This window comes from Quercus lobata, chromosome 4 (assembly GCF_001633185.2).
Source record: "Quercus lobata isolate SW786 chromosome 4, ValleyOak3.0 Primary Assembly, whole genome shotgun sequence".
In the NCBI taxonomy this organism is placed as follows: domain Eukaryota; kingdom Viridiplantae; phylum Streptophyta; class Magnoliopsida; order Fagales; family Fagaceae; genus Quercus; species Quercus lobata.
In genome coordinates, this window is record NC_044907.1 from 28,576,424 (window position 1) to 28,594,631 (window position 18,208).

Here is an 18,208-nt window from a genome sequence, read left to right on the forward strand (position 1 = left end):
TCCATGCAAACCCTAAAATCTAAAGCCACCATCGCCATCCAATCACCACCCATGCAAACCCACAAACTTAAAGTCAATCTCAATGATCATACATAGTGGTCAAATCAGTAATCCCAAATCACCCCATTCGAAACCTTGCATAACCAAACCCACAAACCCAAGCCATGCCTCGGACAACCCAATCCAAACAACTTAAGCTAGAGCACCAAGAAGCCAATAAGACACTCCTTGGCCAATTAACCATTACCTATAACCCATATCCTTCACCACTGAAACCCCACATATACCTAGCCACAAATCCAAATCAAACCTATAGATCAAATTCACGCAAACTCATGATTCCATAATCTAGAGATCTTCTAGAGAGAGAAAGTGGAATAAGAGTGGGAAGGGGAGAGAGGTTTGGCCATGGCCATGGAAAAAGAGTTTTGACCATGGTCGAGTTAGAGATAAAGTATGAATATGGGAGGAGTTTCGGTGATAACTTGGTGGAAAGAGAATAAGAGAGCTTTGGTTGAGAGCGAGATGTCAAAAAATAAAAATAAAGGACTCATTTTGCTCAGCTACAATCCTAGTCAAATATGACTATACATTGTAGCTAGCAATTGTTAGCTAGCTCAATGTTGATCCCGATTTTTGAGTTAGAAAGTCACATGTTAGATGGATTGATCAGATTATTCCGTCTAAAATTTCTTTAGAAGCAGATTGATGTTGACTGAACTTTCCTTAAGCTGACTTGTTCACCTTGTTTCCTTCATTGTATTTTGAGTAGTTAATTACTCTTGGTTTTGTATGTATATCTGATCACTTCCTAACATGACATGTAAAATTGGACTTGTATTTATAATACAAAACCATTTTTAGACTTGGCGGTCGTGCCCTTCCTATCAAGAAAACAATCTTAAGCATGGCAAAGTTTGACTTATATTCGTAACCCACTTAAACATAGAGGATAAAAATGTATGAGTGTGATTTTTGAAACCAGAGATAAATGATTAATGGTTATTCCATACTCAATGCATTACAACGATGGATCAGGTAGAGTTGACCCATTTTAGAACAAAAAAGAAAAATATCAGTAATTTTTGTATTTAAATAGCAATCTATTGGTATTTAGAATTTAAGTAAGTTTTATTTTAATGATAATTTATTTATTTATTTTTAAAATTTAATGATTGGATTTTATATTTGAAAGAGCCTAGACTTCACTCAAAGCAAAATACACTATTTGACATACTCTTTATTTGGAAAGAGAATTAAAATTGAGCTTTTAAACAAACTCTAATATTATTATTATTTTCTTCTGATAAGTTCTTAAAAAGTACCCATGTCAAAAATATTAAGTCTAGACAACAAAATTTGAATTTCTTCTAGATATTATTATGCACAAATTTTGATTTTAAAACAACTATCAATCCTAGAAAAATAAGTAAGTATTCGAATAAATAAATTAAAAATACATGTAAAAATAACTCAAAAAAAGAGAAATGGGATTTAGGTGAAATAAATAGTGAACAAGGGAAAAACATAAAGAGCATTAAAATTCTTCTCCAATATAAATAAATTAATATAAACAAAGTTCCTTATTAGTTATTGCCAAATGGGATTTAAGTGGAATAGAATATGAGGAATCAGACAAGTCTTTGGTTGAAGTTCACGTGTCTTTTTATTCTGTCTTGGGCTCTTTGCTATGACAGCTCTACAACATTTGACAAAATCAGAACAATTCTCAGATTTCACATTAACAACAAGATGAGGAAGAAGAATTAAGAGAAAAAAAACAAACAATTTCTGGGTTCAATTGGGTTCGTAGGCTCAAATGGGTCGCAGGCAAAACGACTCAGAACTCGGTCGTTGTGCAATTCTGAGCCTCTTGTTTATGGGCACAATCTCATGCTGCATGGTCTATGTTTGCCTCTCTGTGGTCTTCAACAGGCCCAGTAGGATTGCCACTGTTTCGTCAGTTTCAGACGTTGTTGAAGATGGCGGTCAAGAAGAGAGTGAGTGTTGCAGAGGGATTGAGCATTTGGAGCTTTGGGGTGATGCTGTGAAATGGGGTTCTGACTTTAAGGTCAGTTCTTCTGAGGATTGTTGCATGGCTTGTAAGAGCATGTGTGGTGGAGAGGATGGGCCTTGTTTTTGCGATTCCTGGGTGTATTGTGGGGATAAGGAGGCTTGTGGTCCTAGATTTGGTGAGGTATTGTTTCTGTTTTTTTCATTGTTTTTGGTTTCAGTTTCATTTTATTGAAATCTGATATCTGATCTGGGTTGGTGGATTTTAATATTTTATCACTTTCAATGCAAATAACGAGCTGGAATGCTGGGAATTTCAATATGTGGAATTGGGTTGAGGAATATTCATCTTATTAATGTGGCTCAGGAACTTAATAATTTGTTATATGTAAATTATTTATATAAAGTAAGGTAATTTGTCAACTCAATGCAGCTTATATAGAAAAACATTGGGAGAAAAATAATATTTATTCTGTAATCAGTTTGAAATTTTGGCTATAGTGCATATATAACCGGCCTAGTAACATGGATTGATAGAGTTTGAAATGTTGACTTTTGTAGTCTCAATTGGTGCTTATTACTTCAATGGCAATTCTTTTTTTGTTTGTTGATTCAAAAAACTCATGGTTTTTTGGTATTTTCCCTTTAAATTAGCTAGAAGGATGTGATTCACGCAGCAATTAAGAGTGTAGAAATGTAAGGTTGAATTCACGATGAAGGTGTGTGGCTATTGGAAAAACTAAGTCTTCTGTTTCCCTTAATGGTGCTATTCATTGTTTTAGAACTCTTAACCTTCAGATCTGAACTGGAAGGACATTTGACATGATTAACAACCGCATCACATTTACTTATTTGTCCTCAATTACAGATAACCTAAATTCTCATGCACATATTCAGTTTAATTATATCATTAATTGTAATACCTTTTTCCACTTTATTTATATTTTAAGGAGTATGTTATTTCATTAATGAGCTATATATAATACTATAATGTGTGAATTATAGCTGCTCTGCAGTATGTTGCATCCAGTTTGATATAACTGTATGGATCACTTTAAACTGTCAAACCATCTTCCTTGTTGATCTGCTTTATTCTTTTGCCGATATTGCATATACATCCTGTATGCGTAAGCCTAAGGTAGTTCCTTTTCAATAAATAAATAAATATATATATATATATATATATTCTTAATTTTTTGGCCACTGCCATCACTCTTGCCCCCCTTGTGGATGCTTAAACCAAGATATTAAAAAGTTTCTCTAGAGTATCTAGACATCTATCCCAAATAGTACCCATCCATATTACAAAGCATATTTTTATTCCTACTGAGTGCTGCCTAACTAGAATTCTGCTCACTGTAAAGCATCTCACAAGCCTCCCATTTCACATTGATATCCCTGCAGAATCTGATAAAAAACATGCACTGTGCCCGTTGTGTATTTTTTTTTAATTTAACTTCCCAGTTAGGAATTTAAAATATTAGTTGAAAAAAAAAAAAAAAATCAATGTAGCCCAATACTGATATTTAAGAGAGTTGCAACTAGAAATTATAGTGAAGAAGCAGCATATAGAGATTCTAGATAAAATGTTTTTAAAACAGTATTATGGATCAGTAGGCTTGAAGTCTGGTCAACTTAACATTTGGAATTTGTAATATGTGTGCCTTTTGAGGCTTTTTAGTGCAAAAAGTTCAAAGTGGCTTTAGATGTAATTCCCTTCTGAAGATAATAGATATGTTTGTGTGTGTACATGCCTTAAGAGATTTCAACAAGTCTATTCACATTTCCTGATTCTCAGATTCTTGTCTTTCTGTTCTTGCTGTTAGTGTTGGTTGAAGAAACAGAAGGATGCATTGGACCCTGATCGGCGAGACTCGGGTGATAAAGTCATGTGGACTTCTGGGCTTGTCTTTGGAAAAGGAAAGGTACATTATTTGTTGAACATCATTCGATTGTTGATTACAGTTTGTGAAGTCTGGACCAACATAACTTAGTATGTATAGTTGAAGCAGTTTTGTTTCTTTCCTCTAGGGATTTCCTTGATGACATATGCATCTCAGCTCAGTTTATATACTTCTGATACTGGATGTTAAACATATCTTTCGGCTAAAACTGGTTAAGTGTATAGTTATTTAGCAGGGAAAGAAAGAAAAAAGAAAAAAAAAGAAGATAGGCAACTGAGTGTATGAGGTTCTCAATGAGAAATTATAAAAAGTAATAATTGGATACCAGATTCTTCTGAAAATGACATAACCGAGTTTTGACTTGCAATTGCTTTTAGATTATTTATATGTCAAAAAAAAATCTAAATCGTTTTTTTGTGTGTGTGTGTGTGTGTGTGTGTGTGTATAAATTTCTAGGAGTTCTGTTTTCTTATTTTGTATACTGGCTGCATATGATATGGCAGGCATGATTGACTGCCCTGCAATTACAATAGAAAATATGCCAAGGGTAACATTTGTGATTATATGGTCTCTACTGCAGAATCTGTCCCTGTGGGGAATGATTTCTCATAGATTTGAATGCGCAATTCTAATTCCTATAGAAGAAAGGTTTACAAATTAATGCCACCATAAGCATAAAGATATTGATTGTAGTGGAATTAAGGAAGTTGCACAATGCCAGAAGAGGTCCCTGTGCTTGTCATGCAGTCATCTCTTCTGCCAGACAAAAAGTCCATAAACTAGTTTCCCTGTTAATTATACCTAAGTTTTTTCTGAGCCAGTGCTCATTTTCATATATTCAGCAATCTGTGGAAGGAACTGGTGGTTGTATAGCCCACAATCAAACAGCAATTTTTTTGGGCTGAAAGAGTCAGTTACTTGAGTTCTGTATGAATTATTTTTTCCCCCCCTAATGATACTTTTTTTTAAAGCTTTTCTTGCAGCTATCCTTGGAAGAGAATTTTATATTAAACTGAAATGCTTGCTTTTTTTTTTCTTCTAAAATTTATTCTACCCAGTGTTAATTCGTACCTATTAGCTGAGATTCCATCATTAGCTACCAAAGAGAACTTAGACTACTCAGTATCAACGATATCAGGAGTTTCACAGTTTCTGACTATGAATTTAAGAATTCTAGGGCTTATTTAGGACCAAGAGACTCTATAGTAGTTACATAAGAAGTTATCTATTTTCATGTCATTTATTAGCTATATTTGTTTATTTGATTGGTAAAGGTAACTTCAAAAAAAATAAACACAAGAAGGGTGCAACCATTTGTACTCATGTACTAACAACATATTGAGGATATATAATTCTTAAAAATATGGTGTTTGGAGAAGTTTGTAAGGTTTTGTTAGTATTCATATCACTGCTGTGTGCAATGAACTCACACTGCTCTTTTTTTGCTTATATATATATTCTTTTTCCTTGTAGGGTATTTTTGGCTTGAAAACTGAATATGGGGTTATTCACATCAAAGTAAGTGCTTTTGGATTCTGGTTAATCATGCATGCCAGCTTATTAATTCAGTTTTCCAATTGCTTGACAATACTTGATTGCCCCAACACATTACATTACGCTTCTTTCTGGACTCATTTTTTCTATTATTTAATCTTTAGGAATAAATTATGTGAGCTGCTTTTGCTTAAATATTGGATTTAATGAATATATGAGAGAACATTATGTGAGTTGAAATTGACCAGATAGCAATAATTCACATCTAAGGACATTTTGTCATGATCACTGTGCAAGCAGATATTGACCTCAATAACTCATTCTTCTCTCTCTCTCTCTCTCCCTTCATATATTTCTGTGCGTTGCTCTTCTATTGTTGGGGTTCACCCAGAACTCCCAAGTACATTTCTGAAGTCAGCTGACGTTCTGTTGTTGCCTTTCTTAAGTTTTTTATGATGCCTGAGAGAAGGAATTGGAAGTTCTTTGGCCCTGCTTCATCTATGTTTTCTGCCTATTTATGTACACTATCTTTACTTTCTCTTTTTCTTTTAAATTTTTATATTTGATTCTAGATTTTTCTTAGGCTAATGTCTTTGGACCCTGACATTTGCTCTCTCATTAGTTTCACATACACATATTTTTGGGACAAAAATATCCCTTTGAGTTACTAAATTTTAAGTGTGAGGTATTAGTGTTTTTGTAAATAGAATACAACTTCTTTTATATTTTAAGTGTCTTGAATTTTTTAGCTGCAGCCACCACAAATCTTGTTGCAATGCATCTCATTGTTGGTGAGTCTGGATCTGCAAATGACTCTTACCTCTCCCTTTCTCTCTCAAGTTCCATTCTATTTTTCACCAAGATATAGTGTCCAACCTGCATCGTAAACTCAACACTTGTTTTGGATTTTGCTGCTGGTCATTTTCATTACTTACAGTGGCAACCATGCCTGCCAGTAGACATGCCAAGCTTTAGCTCTCACACTCTTCCTTCTTCCTGCCACTTCACTGCTTTTCTTGTCTAATTTACACTGCATGAGGGACTTCAATGCCTAAAATGAGGATTTTATTTTTTGATGTCTATAATAAATGAAGAAAGGAGGAAAATTTTTAGAACTCTTACTTTTAGCTATTATTGGTGAACAAGCTTCATTTCTGTTTCAAAGGATTAGAGGGTGAGTAACATAAGTGGATTTTTTTTTTTGTAAGAGGCAGATGTGATGCTAGAAGCTCTCATTTTCCCCCCTCCAAATGATGGTACAGTGTGGAATGAAAAAAATTACCCTCTTATCTTCGGTTGTTGCAACAATCCATCTTGTCTTTTGTAGGCTTATATGATCTGAAAAATGTTATTGATGGTTTACAATGTGAACTTGTGAAAAATTTAAAACATAGAGGCTTTGACATTTGTATATTTGCTATAGTTTAATATTTATATTATTTGAGTACACTCTGTTTGCCTCAAACACATAAAAAAAGAAGAGTTTGTAAACTTGCAAATCTTTGAAGGCCAATTTAAAGTTTTATTAGTTTTCTGTTGGCATCTCAATGACGAACGGCTTCTTTAAGGTTTCTTTTATTGAAAGTACTTTGATCTGTTTCTTAAATGTTAAACAAAATAATTTTTGTCTCCAACCTCTCAACTTTGTCTTGATTTTTTATTTCTGCAGCTATTCCCTGATTGTGCCCCACATTCTGTTTCCTATATTCTTGAGATGTTACAATTGCGTCATTTTGCGGGTTGTCAATTTTATCGAGCAGAAAGTCGGGGAAACTTTTGGGATTCAGAAGGAAATCACATAGAAAATGTAAGATATTTATGTTTATATGCCAGTTATAGCAGGTTGATACTAAGTAGACTGCTTTAGGATGCTTACCTACTAATAATAGTTCAACAGCTTTTTCATTGATTCCATTAAATATTTTTTATCTTAAAGATGAAATTAATCTGGAGTAAGAGTGCTTAAGTCTAAGGCTATTTGGAAATTTTAATGGACAGAAAATTTCCCATTGTTTATTTTGTCGCACACACACACACACTACCGAACCCCCACCCACCCAAGCACACACACACAGCAACAGAAGTGCTTGTGCTACGAGTGTAAATATTATTTGCAGGATGTAGAGAGACAGAAAGCTTGAATTGAAAAGGAGTTAATCTTAAGGATAGTTCAGAAAAAATAAGTAGTTCTATGGTAGATGCATCAAAGTACTAATTAAAAGATTTACTTTCTTATTTTGATATTTCAACCTATAAAATGGATTAAAAAAATCTAGTTAGTCTTTATAAGTAGTTCTATGGTAGATGTCACATGCACACTTGGTGAGTCTTGAACCCACTACATCACTGTCTACCTTACTTTTTACACTGGGGGAGGTGCCATTTGAGCTAAAACTCATTGGCTTCATACGAAAATGCTATTTTTATACTACATTTGTTTTTCTATTTGATGCATACTAAATTAAAGGCTCCAAATGTTTGAACTTCCCATATATTTGTTTGTTTACTCTCAAACTCCACACCAGCTTTATTCTTCTTTGACCCAGTAAAGATAATTTCTTTAGCATGAGCTCTAGTTTCAGCAGAATGTTGCTCTGAAAACAGTTCTTGCTCTCTTTTTCTATGTTTTAATAATAGCATATATAGATTTTGATATAACTTTAATTTCAGCGGGTAGTGTGAAGCGAATATCAATATTTGTATTTATACGGATATATTTTCTAACTCAAAAGAGTTTTACTTGAGCTATGCAGGCTCCATTTGGTCCACCTTTTGCAGTAATACAAGGTACACTTGAAGCTATTGGAAGCAGTTTTAAGGATACTCCTACAGAGACCTGCCCCACCATAAGAAGAGGATCAGTTGCATGGGTTGGTTCTGGCCCAGAATTCTTTATCAGCTTAGCTAACCACAATGAGTGGAAAAAAGCTTACACTGTCTTTGGTTCTGTTCTTCCTGAAGATATGGAAATTGTGGAGTTAATCACACAGCTTCCTACCAAACCGGAGGTTTGGAGTAACATTAATGTCTCTGTCTTGGAGAAACCTGTTGCCTTCCAATTCCAAAGAATCAAGACAAGTCATGGAAACCTGAAATGATGTAAACATGGATACAGAGTCAAGTGGGTCATAGAGTTTTGTTCCATTATGGTTCCAGTGATTGAATACAAGTTGTGGATATTGAAATTCAATGCAAACATAGACGAAGATTCCAAATGGTATCAGAGAAACCTGCTCCATTATGGTGGCAACAAATCATCTTATGGCTCGCAGTTTAGCGGAACTTCTCGATGCTCAGATTTTGAAATAATGTATATAAAAGGCTTCGATTTCTTGGGAAATTTCTCTATAGCTCCATACTTGTAATTTGTTTTGAAAGTATTATGGATATATAGCCATTACATTTGTTGATACCTGGGAAAACAGAAATGAAAATAAAATCAATTTTTGTCCTAATTGAACTTGTATATTAATTGTTTCAAGATTCTTATGAAATGTGTGGCTTAATTTCATTTTCTTTAAAGCTATGATTAGACGGACAAAGGTTTGTGTACATTTTATGGATTTGATGACTCTGGTCTTGCTTTTTTGTTCTATGGTTGTTAAAATGACGCATGTCTTCTATATCTTTTTTTTTTTTTTTGGGGGGGGGGGGGGGGGGAGTGATGAATTTCTGTATCTGAAAGAGAAAGCAGTGAACAAATTCATTCAAAAACTTGTTTAATAATTGAATCGGAAAATCCTAATGTATATCCTAATGTATTTTTAAATAAGTACATCATGTTCAGAATTGCCTAAAATATGTTGTACATTGCATCACTATAGCAATGATAGCCAAGAATTCCCATATAGCTCCAACCTGCTTTTTATATTGAGGCATATGATTTTCACATTAGGTTGTATGGGACTCCAATACGTGTACATGTTTGTCTTTACCCTTGAATCACGTTTTAAATGTACCAGTCAGCTTGGGGTGGGGGAACTGAGTGTGATCTATGAGCATGACCATTGAGTGAAACCAAAATTTAATAAAGACATAGAAAAAGAAAAGTGAGCATTCTTGTAAACAGTAACTAATTTCTAATTTAAAATGATGCAACATTATATTGACTTTTTATATTTGCAAAGGGTTAAAAATTTGTGAACTGTTAAATGTTTAATTGAAATAGACTATCTTCATTTTATAAACAAACGGAGAGAATCTTTATTCCTTTTGAAAGGGGTTTCTTGTTAAAGAACTTTCTTGCTTTCCTAAAACGGTGTTTGCTATGTAATATGGTCAAGAGAAGAGTTATATCTATAATATTTTTACAACAAAAATTCTAATTAAAATCCACCATTGAAATTATTTTTTGCCCACTTGTAACCATTTAACAATTAGAGTTTATTTTGAAAATATTGTAAAAATGTTATAAACATAGTATTTCTCATGAATTTAAAGGCATTTACGTATGACCAACTATGAATTCTAAATATATAGTCATAAGAATGATTATAATGAAATGTTTAATCCATATGGTTTCTCTTATAAATTTTGTAAGAGAGTTTGTCAAATAAAATTATAAATGAAAAGAAAAAAAGAGTTAACTTATATTCCATTTGTTTTGAAATAAAATATTTTCCAGAATTTTTTTTTAATTTTAATTTTTAGGTGTTTGTTGTAGGTAAAATGTAGTCAAATTTTGTAAAATATTTTTCGGTGCAATAAAATCCATATAAAAAGTTGTAAAACGTTTTACATTTAAAATTTTGGTAAAATATTTTACAAAAACATAAAGTGACTTCCTTCACCCCATCAAGTGGCTAAGTCACCGGTCTAATGGCTGGAATTGTTGTTTTGATGATTGGTGCTGGCATTTTGATGGATGAAGCTATTGCTTCAGCAATCGGTTCTAGGGTCCGATGCTCAGAACCACTGCTTTGGCGACCGATTCTAGTGGTCCAGTGATCGATGTTGGTAGTTTGGTGAATAGAGACGCCATTCTAGCGACTGGCTCCAGCAATCTAGTGGCTGAAGTCGTTATTCTGTTGATAGTCTAGTCATCGGAAACACGCTTTGGTAGCGATCGTCAAAGCCACTGTTCTTGTTGCTGGTTTCGGTAGTTCGATCATTGGACCTCCAACACTAGTGGCTCCGATGGTTAAGCAACCAGTTTTGGTGATTTGCTTGAAAATTTTTACTTGTCATACTAATATCTAAAAATATTTAATTTCAAAATAAAATGGAATTTTATTAAAAAAAAAACAAAAAATTTAACTAGGCATAGAATAAAGGAGACATAAAAATCATGAGGGTCGTATCTAAATTATGGTGCCAACTACTGATAAGTGATAAATGCCTCACTATTATTTTTTATCCAAACGAGATAGGAAAAAAGAAAGCTTTATTTATAACCAGGTTTATTTAGAATATTAGTAAGCATTAATCACAAGAGGATCCGTGGCGCAATGGTAGCGCGTCTGACTCCAGATCAGAAGGTTGCGTGTTCGATTCACGTCGGGTTCAATTCCCCTTCCATCCTCACCCTTTTTGTTGTAGCTTTCAGTTCAATATTTGGTTAACCTTTTTGTAGGTGCCCACACATTGTTCCTCTTTCAGTTTAATATTGGTGAACTGAGAATCTAACAAGCACAATATCATTCAGGGTGGTACACTACTCCTTTAGAACCTCGGGTGTATCACACTTTATTCTTAAAAAATTACCTTTTGTCTTCTTTCATCTAATCTGGACCAATAGTATTCTTCTCTTTCTTTATCCTCACATGGATATATGAAGGGAATATCTCACATAAATGCTTGCTTCACAAACATTAGTCACATCACAACAACTGAACCCAGATTAAACTATCTTACAAAGATAGAGATTGAGAAAGGATTGCATATAAGTTATAACAAGTGAGAGCAAATTTTATGGGGAAGAAGTTTTGCAGGTTAAATGGTTAATGGCTTAAGAGTGTTTTCTACTTTCTAGCTCTCTTAAGTTTCTGTAAAAACTAGCACATCAGTTTGGAGCAATGTGTTATGTACATTCTCTCACATGCATGATGCACTTGGAACTACTTGAAATCTTTTTCAGATCAATAAGAATAATTCACTTGGAACTTTTGCAGATCCCTTGGAAAAACACTAGGAATATTGCACTTACTATTAGAGGCACTTGGAAACACACTAAAAATAATGCTCTTACAGTTGGATGCACTTATACTGCCTGTACTTGTACTTGCTATTGGACATTTTAGCCTTTAAAGGACGATAAGGTGTTTCTAGTTGGTGGCCTTTGACTCTCAATAACTATGAGAGATAAATCACTTATAGTGTGATTAAGAAGTATATAAGTAGGTAATAATCTAGTATTATGGCATCATTTTTTAGATTTGATAGCACTGCATCAAGTAGAGCTCTTGGGTCACCTCAATCAAATGTGAAAAATGATGAAGAATTTAGTATAATAGATACAAAGAATGATTTGAACAATTTGAATATCCCACAAAGTGCCAATTGAGATGTACATACAAGTTTGTCAAAATTCTCTCTATTAATTATGTGATTACACAGTTAAAAGTTAAAACTGTACAACAAAAAACTCCTCTACAAAATGAACATGAAAATTTACAACAATTTTGAAAAGAAAAATTAAAAGATACTGTCAAGAATGAAAAATTTTATATATTGAATTATTACAAGTGACAATTATACTTCTAACAAGATAATGATTAAATACACATGTTTTATTATACGATGCTAGACATTTAAACTTTTAAAATTGCAAGCTACCATGGCAATTCATTCAATTCTCATTGTTGATGTACAAGCATAGCTATTTGGATCACAGACACCTATAAAAGAAAGATAAAGCTTATCCGAGGGCACCAATGTGGTGTTGGCCGTAGGTTCTTCAATTCCTAAGTTAGAGAGTTTATTTTATTTTATTTTATTTTTGTGGTAAACTCAATGAATTTTAGAGAATTATTTGTAAAATATGTGTGTGGCTTTTATGCAAAATGTAGAGTCCTCTTCATATATAATTGAACGAGACTTTTAGTTAAGTGTTCTATTAGGATTATCCCTTTAAATTTGCCCACCAACACACTAAGAATTCTTTAGATCAATGTTATCCCTTGTCAACTATGCAATTTTTTTTCTCTGGAATTAAATCTCTTTTTTCTTCATGAGTCTCAATTTTTTCTTTTTGGTTGAGTCTCTATAAGTCTTGATTGATTTGACTCTATGAATTACTCGGTCACATCTCATGTGTTTGTCAAGCTTGCCAATATGAGGTTAGATGCCATATGAGACAATACTCTCTAATTAGGCAAGTTGACTCATTTGAAATGCACAACTCAATCATCACTGATTAATTATTCTTTTATTTTTTAACCTCGGTTTTATCCACTATTGAGATAAGGTGCCAACTTTAGTATGTTTGGAATGGAGGGAGTGGGGAGGAGAGTAGAGAGGAAGGTGACTAAAACACCTCTCTCCTTATCTCCCTTCATCCAAACATAGGATAATTCTAAGTATATTAGTCATTAATCTAGTGACTGCTAACATCAATTTAACTTCCAACATTTGGTGATCAATCACATCCCCTTGAAAATTTTTACTCGGCCAAAGTTTCATGGTTACGAGTTACAACCACCTTCCCTTTGAGCTTTAAGGAGACAGGTATTGATCCACGGTATCCAATGTATCTCATATCTCATACTATGGATATGTTTTACTTTTCATGATGGTAAGGGGTACTATAAGGTGCAATAGAAAACATCAACTTTCGACCAAACGGGACAAAAATTACCACTTGCTCATTTAAGGTGTACTGATTTGATAACAATTGACAATTCGGAAAATATTATTGCACACACACTAACACGCGACACACCCCAGACACACATATTACTTTTTAATTGAAATTGTGACTTCAAGTCACGACTTCAATTAAAAATTAAAAACTTCAATTAAAAACTAACATATGTGCATAATATATGTGTTATTGTGTGTAATTACCGTTGTTTAGACAATTTTTCTTATATAAAGATATAATTGAAAAAAAAAATGGTCTTCACGCATGCAGTCACTTTTCCTGCTCACTTAAATCCTGATATACATGTGAAACCACTCGAGTAATAGTGAGGTTTGCTACTTCAACCCATAACTTTTAGACTTACAGGCGTGGTGGAATATATAAGAGCCTCTTGCCGATAAGTCACACCATCTTTTATGGGTGATACCAATTTTATGTTTACACGCATCCACGAAATGACCAGCCTAAGGAAATGTAATCGCCGACAAAGTTGGCAAAAGCAGATGATGATGGTTCTTATTTATTTTTTGAGGGGCAGATAATGGTTGTTATCAATAAAATACAAAAGTAAATTCATACGTAAGTTCCGCTACAAATCATCACACTCACACGATTCCAAAAGTCAGAATCTCCACCGATTCATACATGATAGTTTCCTACTTGTCCTGTTCCTCTGAAATCAATGCATTTCACTGACTTCATTAATAAATGCAAGAATATACCCAGAATAAGATAAGATAAGAGGGCAGGATCGTAGGCTTTCTGAAATAATAATTAATGATTCAAGCTTTTGAACTCCGTGCTTTCTGACTTTTAATATTAAAAAAAAAATTATTTAAAAAAAAAAAGAAGGTTGAGAATATTACACTTGACCTTTCAACACAACTTCGGCTTTGATGAATTGAATGGAAAAACACGAATTTGGCCCCAACCTTACACAAGGGACCAGAGAGCTAAGGATGAGGAGTACAAAAAGAAGTGGGACTTGTGTTCATGCATTTAAGTCATTTGTGATCACTTATTGAGTGAATGAAGAATATAACAATGTAAACACCACATTGGTTGACCATGGAAAAAGACAGTATGAAATTTTCTAATGAGGTGATAATCATTTTTCATACTTGTCAAAGTAATCATGGGTAATAAGGATAAAATAAAGTAAAAAAATGGATGATCAAACTAGGAAGATCCTGCAACCCACATCTTAGTCCTGGACAGGACCATCCTAATTTTCTAGCTCATACATACTCTATGTTGTGCTCCTGAATGAAGGAATTACCTAGAAATAGAGATTGTAATGTCTCACTCATCATCAGAGTACTGGAGAGATCTGAAGCTCAAGTGCCGATGAAGAATTTTGAGATAATGTCATTATGCAGCAGCAGGTAGCCAACTTTAGAAGGATACATGCTTTAACAAGATACCAAACATTATCATCCCAATCAAAGTCATAGTTCTAACTTGTGAGTTGTGAGTTAATACCAAGACTAACCAAGACTAAAGATTCACAGCTTCCTGTGAATCAGGCACATAGATCCAGCCATGAGATATAAGTTTTCGGATGTCTAACAAGTTTTATACCCATTAAAATTAACATTCAAATCTAGGTCCCAGCATTACAGAAAGCAATGGCAGAAACCTAACTGGAATTCAAATTCCAGAGGGCTTTTAGTGAACAAATGATCTAACCTTTATCAATTGAGAAGACAACATAACCTCTGGCATTAGGATAAACACTTCTTTCCACCACACAAACACCATATTTGATACCAAAAGGAACATCCTGCGGTACTAAGATAAGCAGGAACTAAACTATGTTCATAGGTAAAATCCAAGTACCTTTTCTCATGTATTAAGAATATGAAACCCTTACAGCTTCTTCTAGTATCATATCAATGAAACATCTAAACCATAGCATTACATAAGAGTATGCATGTATCTATGAGTTTGTACATCTTCAAGTAGAGTTTAGACAGATTCATACTTCTATCAATTACCATCTGGTCTCCTACTTTTGAGAGCCACTGTTTTCACCATACCACATTAAGCATTAAAACAAAACATAAAGCCCAATTCAATTATAGTTAGCACTCCTAGGATCTTATGCATAACAATCAGAAATAGCATTGCCAAAGCTTTGAATCAAAAAACACAAGAGTAAACACTATTAATGATTATCGAAAATAAAGTTACTACATTCACTGAAAATCAAAGCTACAACTACACAAATTTCCACATTCTACCATCTCTAGTGGCATGTGGAACCAAATGAAACATTGAATCACAAAAACACAAAGAGTAAACACTATTAATGATTATCGAAAATAAAGCTACTACATTCACTGAAAATCAAAGCTACAACTACACAAATTTCCATATTCTACTATCTCTAACGGCATGGAACCAAATTAAACATGAAAACTAAAAAAAAAAAAAAACCCTAAGCAAACTCACATAATAATCGAGTCACAAAGACTAATACCCATTTGGCCTCTTGAACTAAGCAAAGCTCCCAACTCTGCCACCTCTCAAACTACACAACAATAGACCCTTTCATAGGATAGGGGGATTAATAACAAAGACACCCCCCACAAAGGAAAACCGAATTCGCCAACACCTAAGACTCCGGTGAGGGAATTCTCTTCGGCTTCTTCTTCTTCTCCGATACCGCCTTGGCAAAGGCCTCAACAATCCTCTGCTGGGACTCGAGAATCATCTCGGTCCGCTTCATCTCCATCTCCATCCTCATCCCTTCAATCTCCCTAGCCATCTCCATCTTCATCTGCTCCACTCTCACAAACCCATCTCCCAATACCTTTATAGCCGAAACCATCTCGGCCACCGGGTCTCTCTCCCTCTCTCTCTTCCCCAAACCCGACCTCACCGCGGTGTTACACTCTCTCATAACCCTAGCCCCAAAATTCACACCAGAGCTAGAGCTAGGGTTAGGGTTTGAATTGAATTTCGGCTCAACTTTCGGATAAAACTTCGATCCGAGATGCGCTACGCTCACACCACTCGGAATCCGAATCCGAAACCCACTTCCTCCACCACTACCACCACCACCACCACCTCCGCCTCCGCCTCCGCCGCCACTTCCGCCGATTCCATTATTTCTGTAAAATTTACTCATGTGCCTCATGTTCGAGCCTCCATTCTTGAACTCTTCGTACAAATCCTGATCTTCTTCTTCGTCGTTCTCAACGTCGAGCCCTTCGTCGTTGTTGTTGTCGTTTTCGTCGCTGTCGGAGTCGTTGACTCGAGGCTTAGCCGAAGGACCTTTCTCCATGGCGTCCATGCGCTTGAAATGGACCCAGGAGGAGATAAACCTCGAAACGGGCATGGATCTCGCCCTCTGCAGCTCCGTGCGGTACCGCTTCCTCAGCTTCTCCATCTTGTGACGGCACTGCACGGCGGTCTTGGGAGGAGACGCGGCGGAGCAGCGACGAGCGACCGAATCCGCCACCTCCTGCCAGTGAGTCGCCTTCAGATTCCCGCGCCGGAGCGAGTACCATTTCTCGCGATACGAGTCGATCAGCGCGACCGTCTCGTCGTGCGACCAGCACGGCGGCGGCAGGCGCCGCGAGGCGGTGGAGGGCTGGGGTTGGGCCTGGGGCTGGGCCTGGATCGGAGTCTGGGTCGGAGTCTGGGTCTGGGCCTGGATCTGGGCCGTGGGCGGAGCGGGCAGAGGGAGCGGGAGAGAGAGAGGCACGGCGGTGGGTGGGCTGGAGGGGATCGGCGGTGGGGTGGTGGCGGTGGTCTCGACGGGAGAAGAGGAAGAAGCAGCAGCAGCAGCAGCCATGAGGTTTGTTCAGTGGGTGAAGGATAAGAGAGGAGGCGTAAAGTAGCCAGAGAGAGAATGAGACATAATGGGGGTTGAGGAAGGAGGGGTGTGCGGCTGGTTATGAGATGTATAGAAAAGAAGGAAGGGAGGCCACCGCTTAGGTGGAGGGCTAACGTGCGCCAGGGGGGGGTTGTGATAGGGTGTGGGAAGTGGTTGGCAGAGGAAGGGTAGTAGGTCCACACAAGCACAAACAGAGGTGTCTGACTTTGGGGCCATTATTATCGCCATCAATTCGTCATGTTTTAACGTGTGTGTGATGTTAGTGTTACCCACCGTCTAGGGTGGGTGGGTGGGTGTGTGGGGGCGTGTGAGCGTGAGCGTGTGGGAGCGTGTGGGAGTGTGGGTGTGAGTAGGGTGGGGGTGGTTCTGACTTTGGGGTTTGTGGTTGAGTGGCGGGGTTGTAAATATTTTGGGATGTCATTTTTTTTTTTTTTTTGGTTTGATTGATGTTGTGGGCTTTGTTGAGTTGTTGTTGTTGTGGTTGTGGGTGTTGTGGGTGTGGGTGATGTGGTGGTGGCTCTTTGTTTCGTGTTTTGTTTGGTTTGACTGGGGGGACAAGAGATGGTGGTACTATCTCTATTAGTGGGGGAGTTTGTATTTATTGGACACAGAGAGAGAAAGAGAGAGAGAGAGAGAGAATGAGTTTTGAGACAAAGTGAGAGCAACTTGGGGGTCTTTCTTGCGTTGGTTGCGTGTTCCTTCCAATAGATAAAAATTGAGTGAAATTCTCACATGGGGGTAGCCAGCCAGCTAAGCTAAAATTAGCCAGATTTCCAAGCCTGTTTACACATAGTTATAGCGGCTTTTCACAGTTATGAACCAACTTTTTAGAGTTTTTTAGTTGTGACTTTGAATGAGTTGTGTGAGCCGAACCGTCTCTGTCTCATCTCATCTCATGGGCTTTGAGAATAAAAAGTACAAGGGGTGCACATCAGCATTGGGCCTGTGTATATTGCAAGACAAGCCCAAATAAGTAAACACTTGGCACTAGGGCTGTCCATGGGGGGTTTTACGGATTTGTGCTTAATCCGCAACCAATCCAATCAAATTGGGTGGGGAATTTTAGACCTACATTTGACCCATAAGACTATTGGGTTGGGCGGTTCAGGTAACTCTCAGGTGAAGCCAAAAACCACCAAAAATTATCGGAAG

General features: G+C 36.2%; 2 protein-coding genes and 1 non-coding gene across 3 annotated transcripts; 2 read left to right on the forward strand and 1 right to left on the reverse strand.

Annotated features, from left to right (window-relative positions):
- The first annotated feature begins 1,631 nt into the window (after positions 1 to 1,631).
- LOC115988070 lies at positions 1,632 to 8,864 on the forward strand. Its single transcript, XM_031111701.1, has 5 exons — positions 1,632 to 2,197; positions 3,840 to 3,938; positions 5,391 to 5,435; positions 7,081 to 7,218; positions 8,165 to 8,864. The coding sequence occupies exons 1-5, from the start codon at positions 1,820 to 1,822 to the stop codon at positions 8,507 to 8,509; spliced, it is 1,005 nt and encodes a 334-aa protein (XP_030967561.1). The 5' UTR covers positions 1,632 to 1,819; the 3' UTR covers positions 8,510 to 8,864.
- A 1,980-nt stretch (positions 8,865 to 10,844) lies between these two features.
- Positions 10,845 to 10,916, forward strand: TRNAW-CCA. Its single transcript has one exon. It is a non-coding gene; the product is annotated as a tRNA-Trp (tRNA).
- A 4,467-nt stretch (positions 10,917 to 15,383) lies between these two features.
- LOC115987557 (trihelix transcription factor ASIL2-like) lies at positions 15,384 to 17,352 on the reverse strand. Its single transcript, XM_031111139.1, has one exon. It carries the CDS (start codon positions 17,012 to 17,014, stop codon positions 15,830 to 15,832), a length of 1,185 nt encoding a protein of 394 aa, XP_030966999.1. The 5' UTR covers positions 17,015 to 17,352; the 3' UTR covers positions 15,384 to 15,829.
- Positions 17,353 to 18,208: the final 856 nt, after the last annotated feature.

Coding starts and splice junctions, on each gene's coding strand:
- LOC115988070 (XM_031111701.1), top strand. CDS start 1,820: ATGGGTCGCAGGCAAAACGACTCAGAACTCGGTCGTTGTGCAATTCTG. Junction 2,198..3,839: donor GTGGTCCTAGATTTGGTGAG/GTATTGTTTCTG, acceptor TCTTGCTGTTAG/TGTTGGTTGAAGAAACAGAA. Junction 5,436..7,080: donor ATGGGGTTATTCACATCAAA/GTAAGTGCTTTT, acceptor TTATTTCTGCAG/CTATTCCCTGATTGTGCCCC.
- LOC115987557 (XM_031111139.1), bottom strand. CDS start 17,014: ATGGCTGCTGCTGCTGCTGCTTCTTCCTCTTCTCCCGTCGAGACCACC.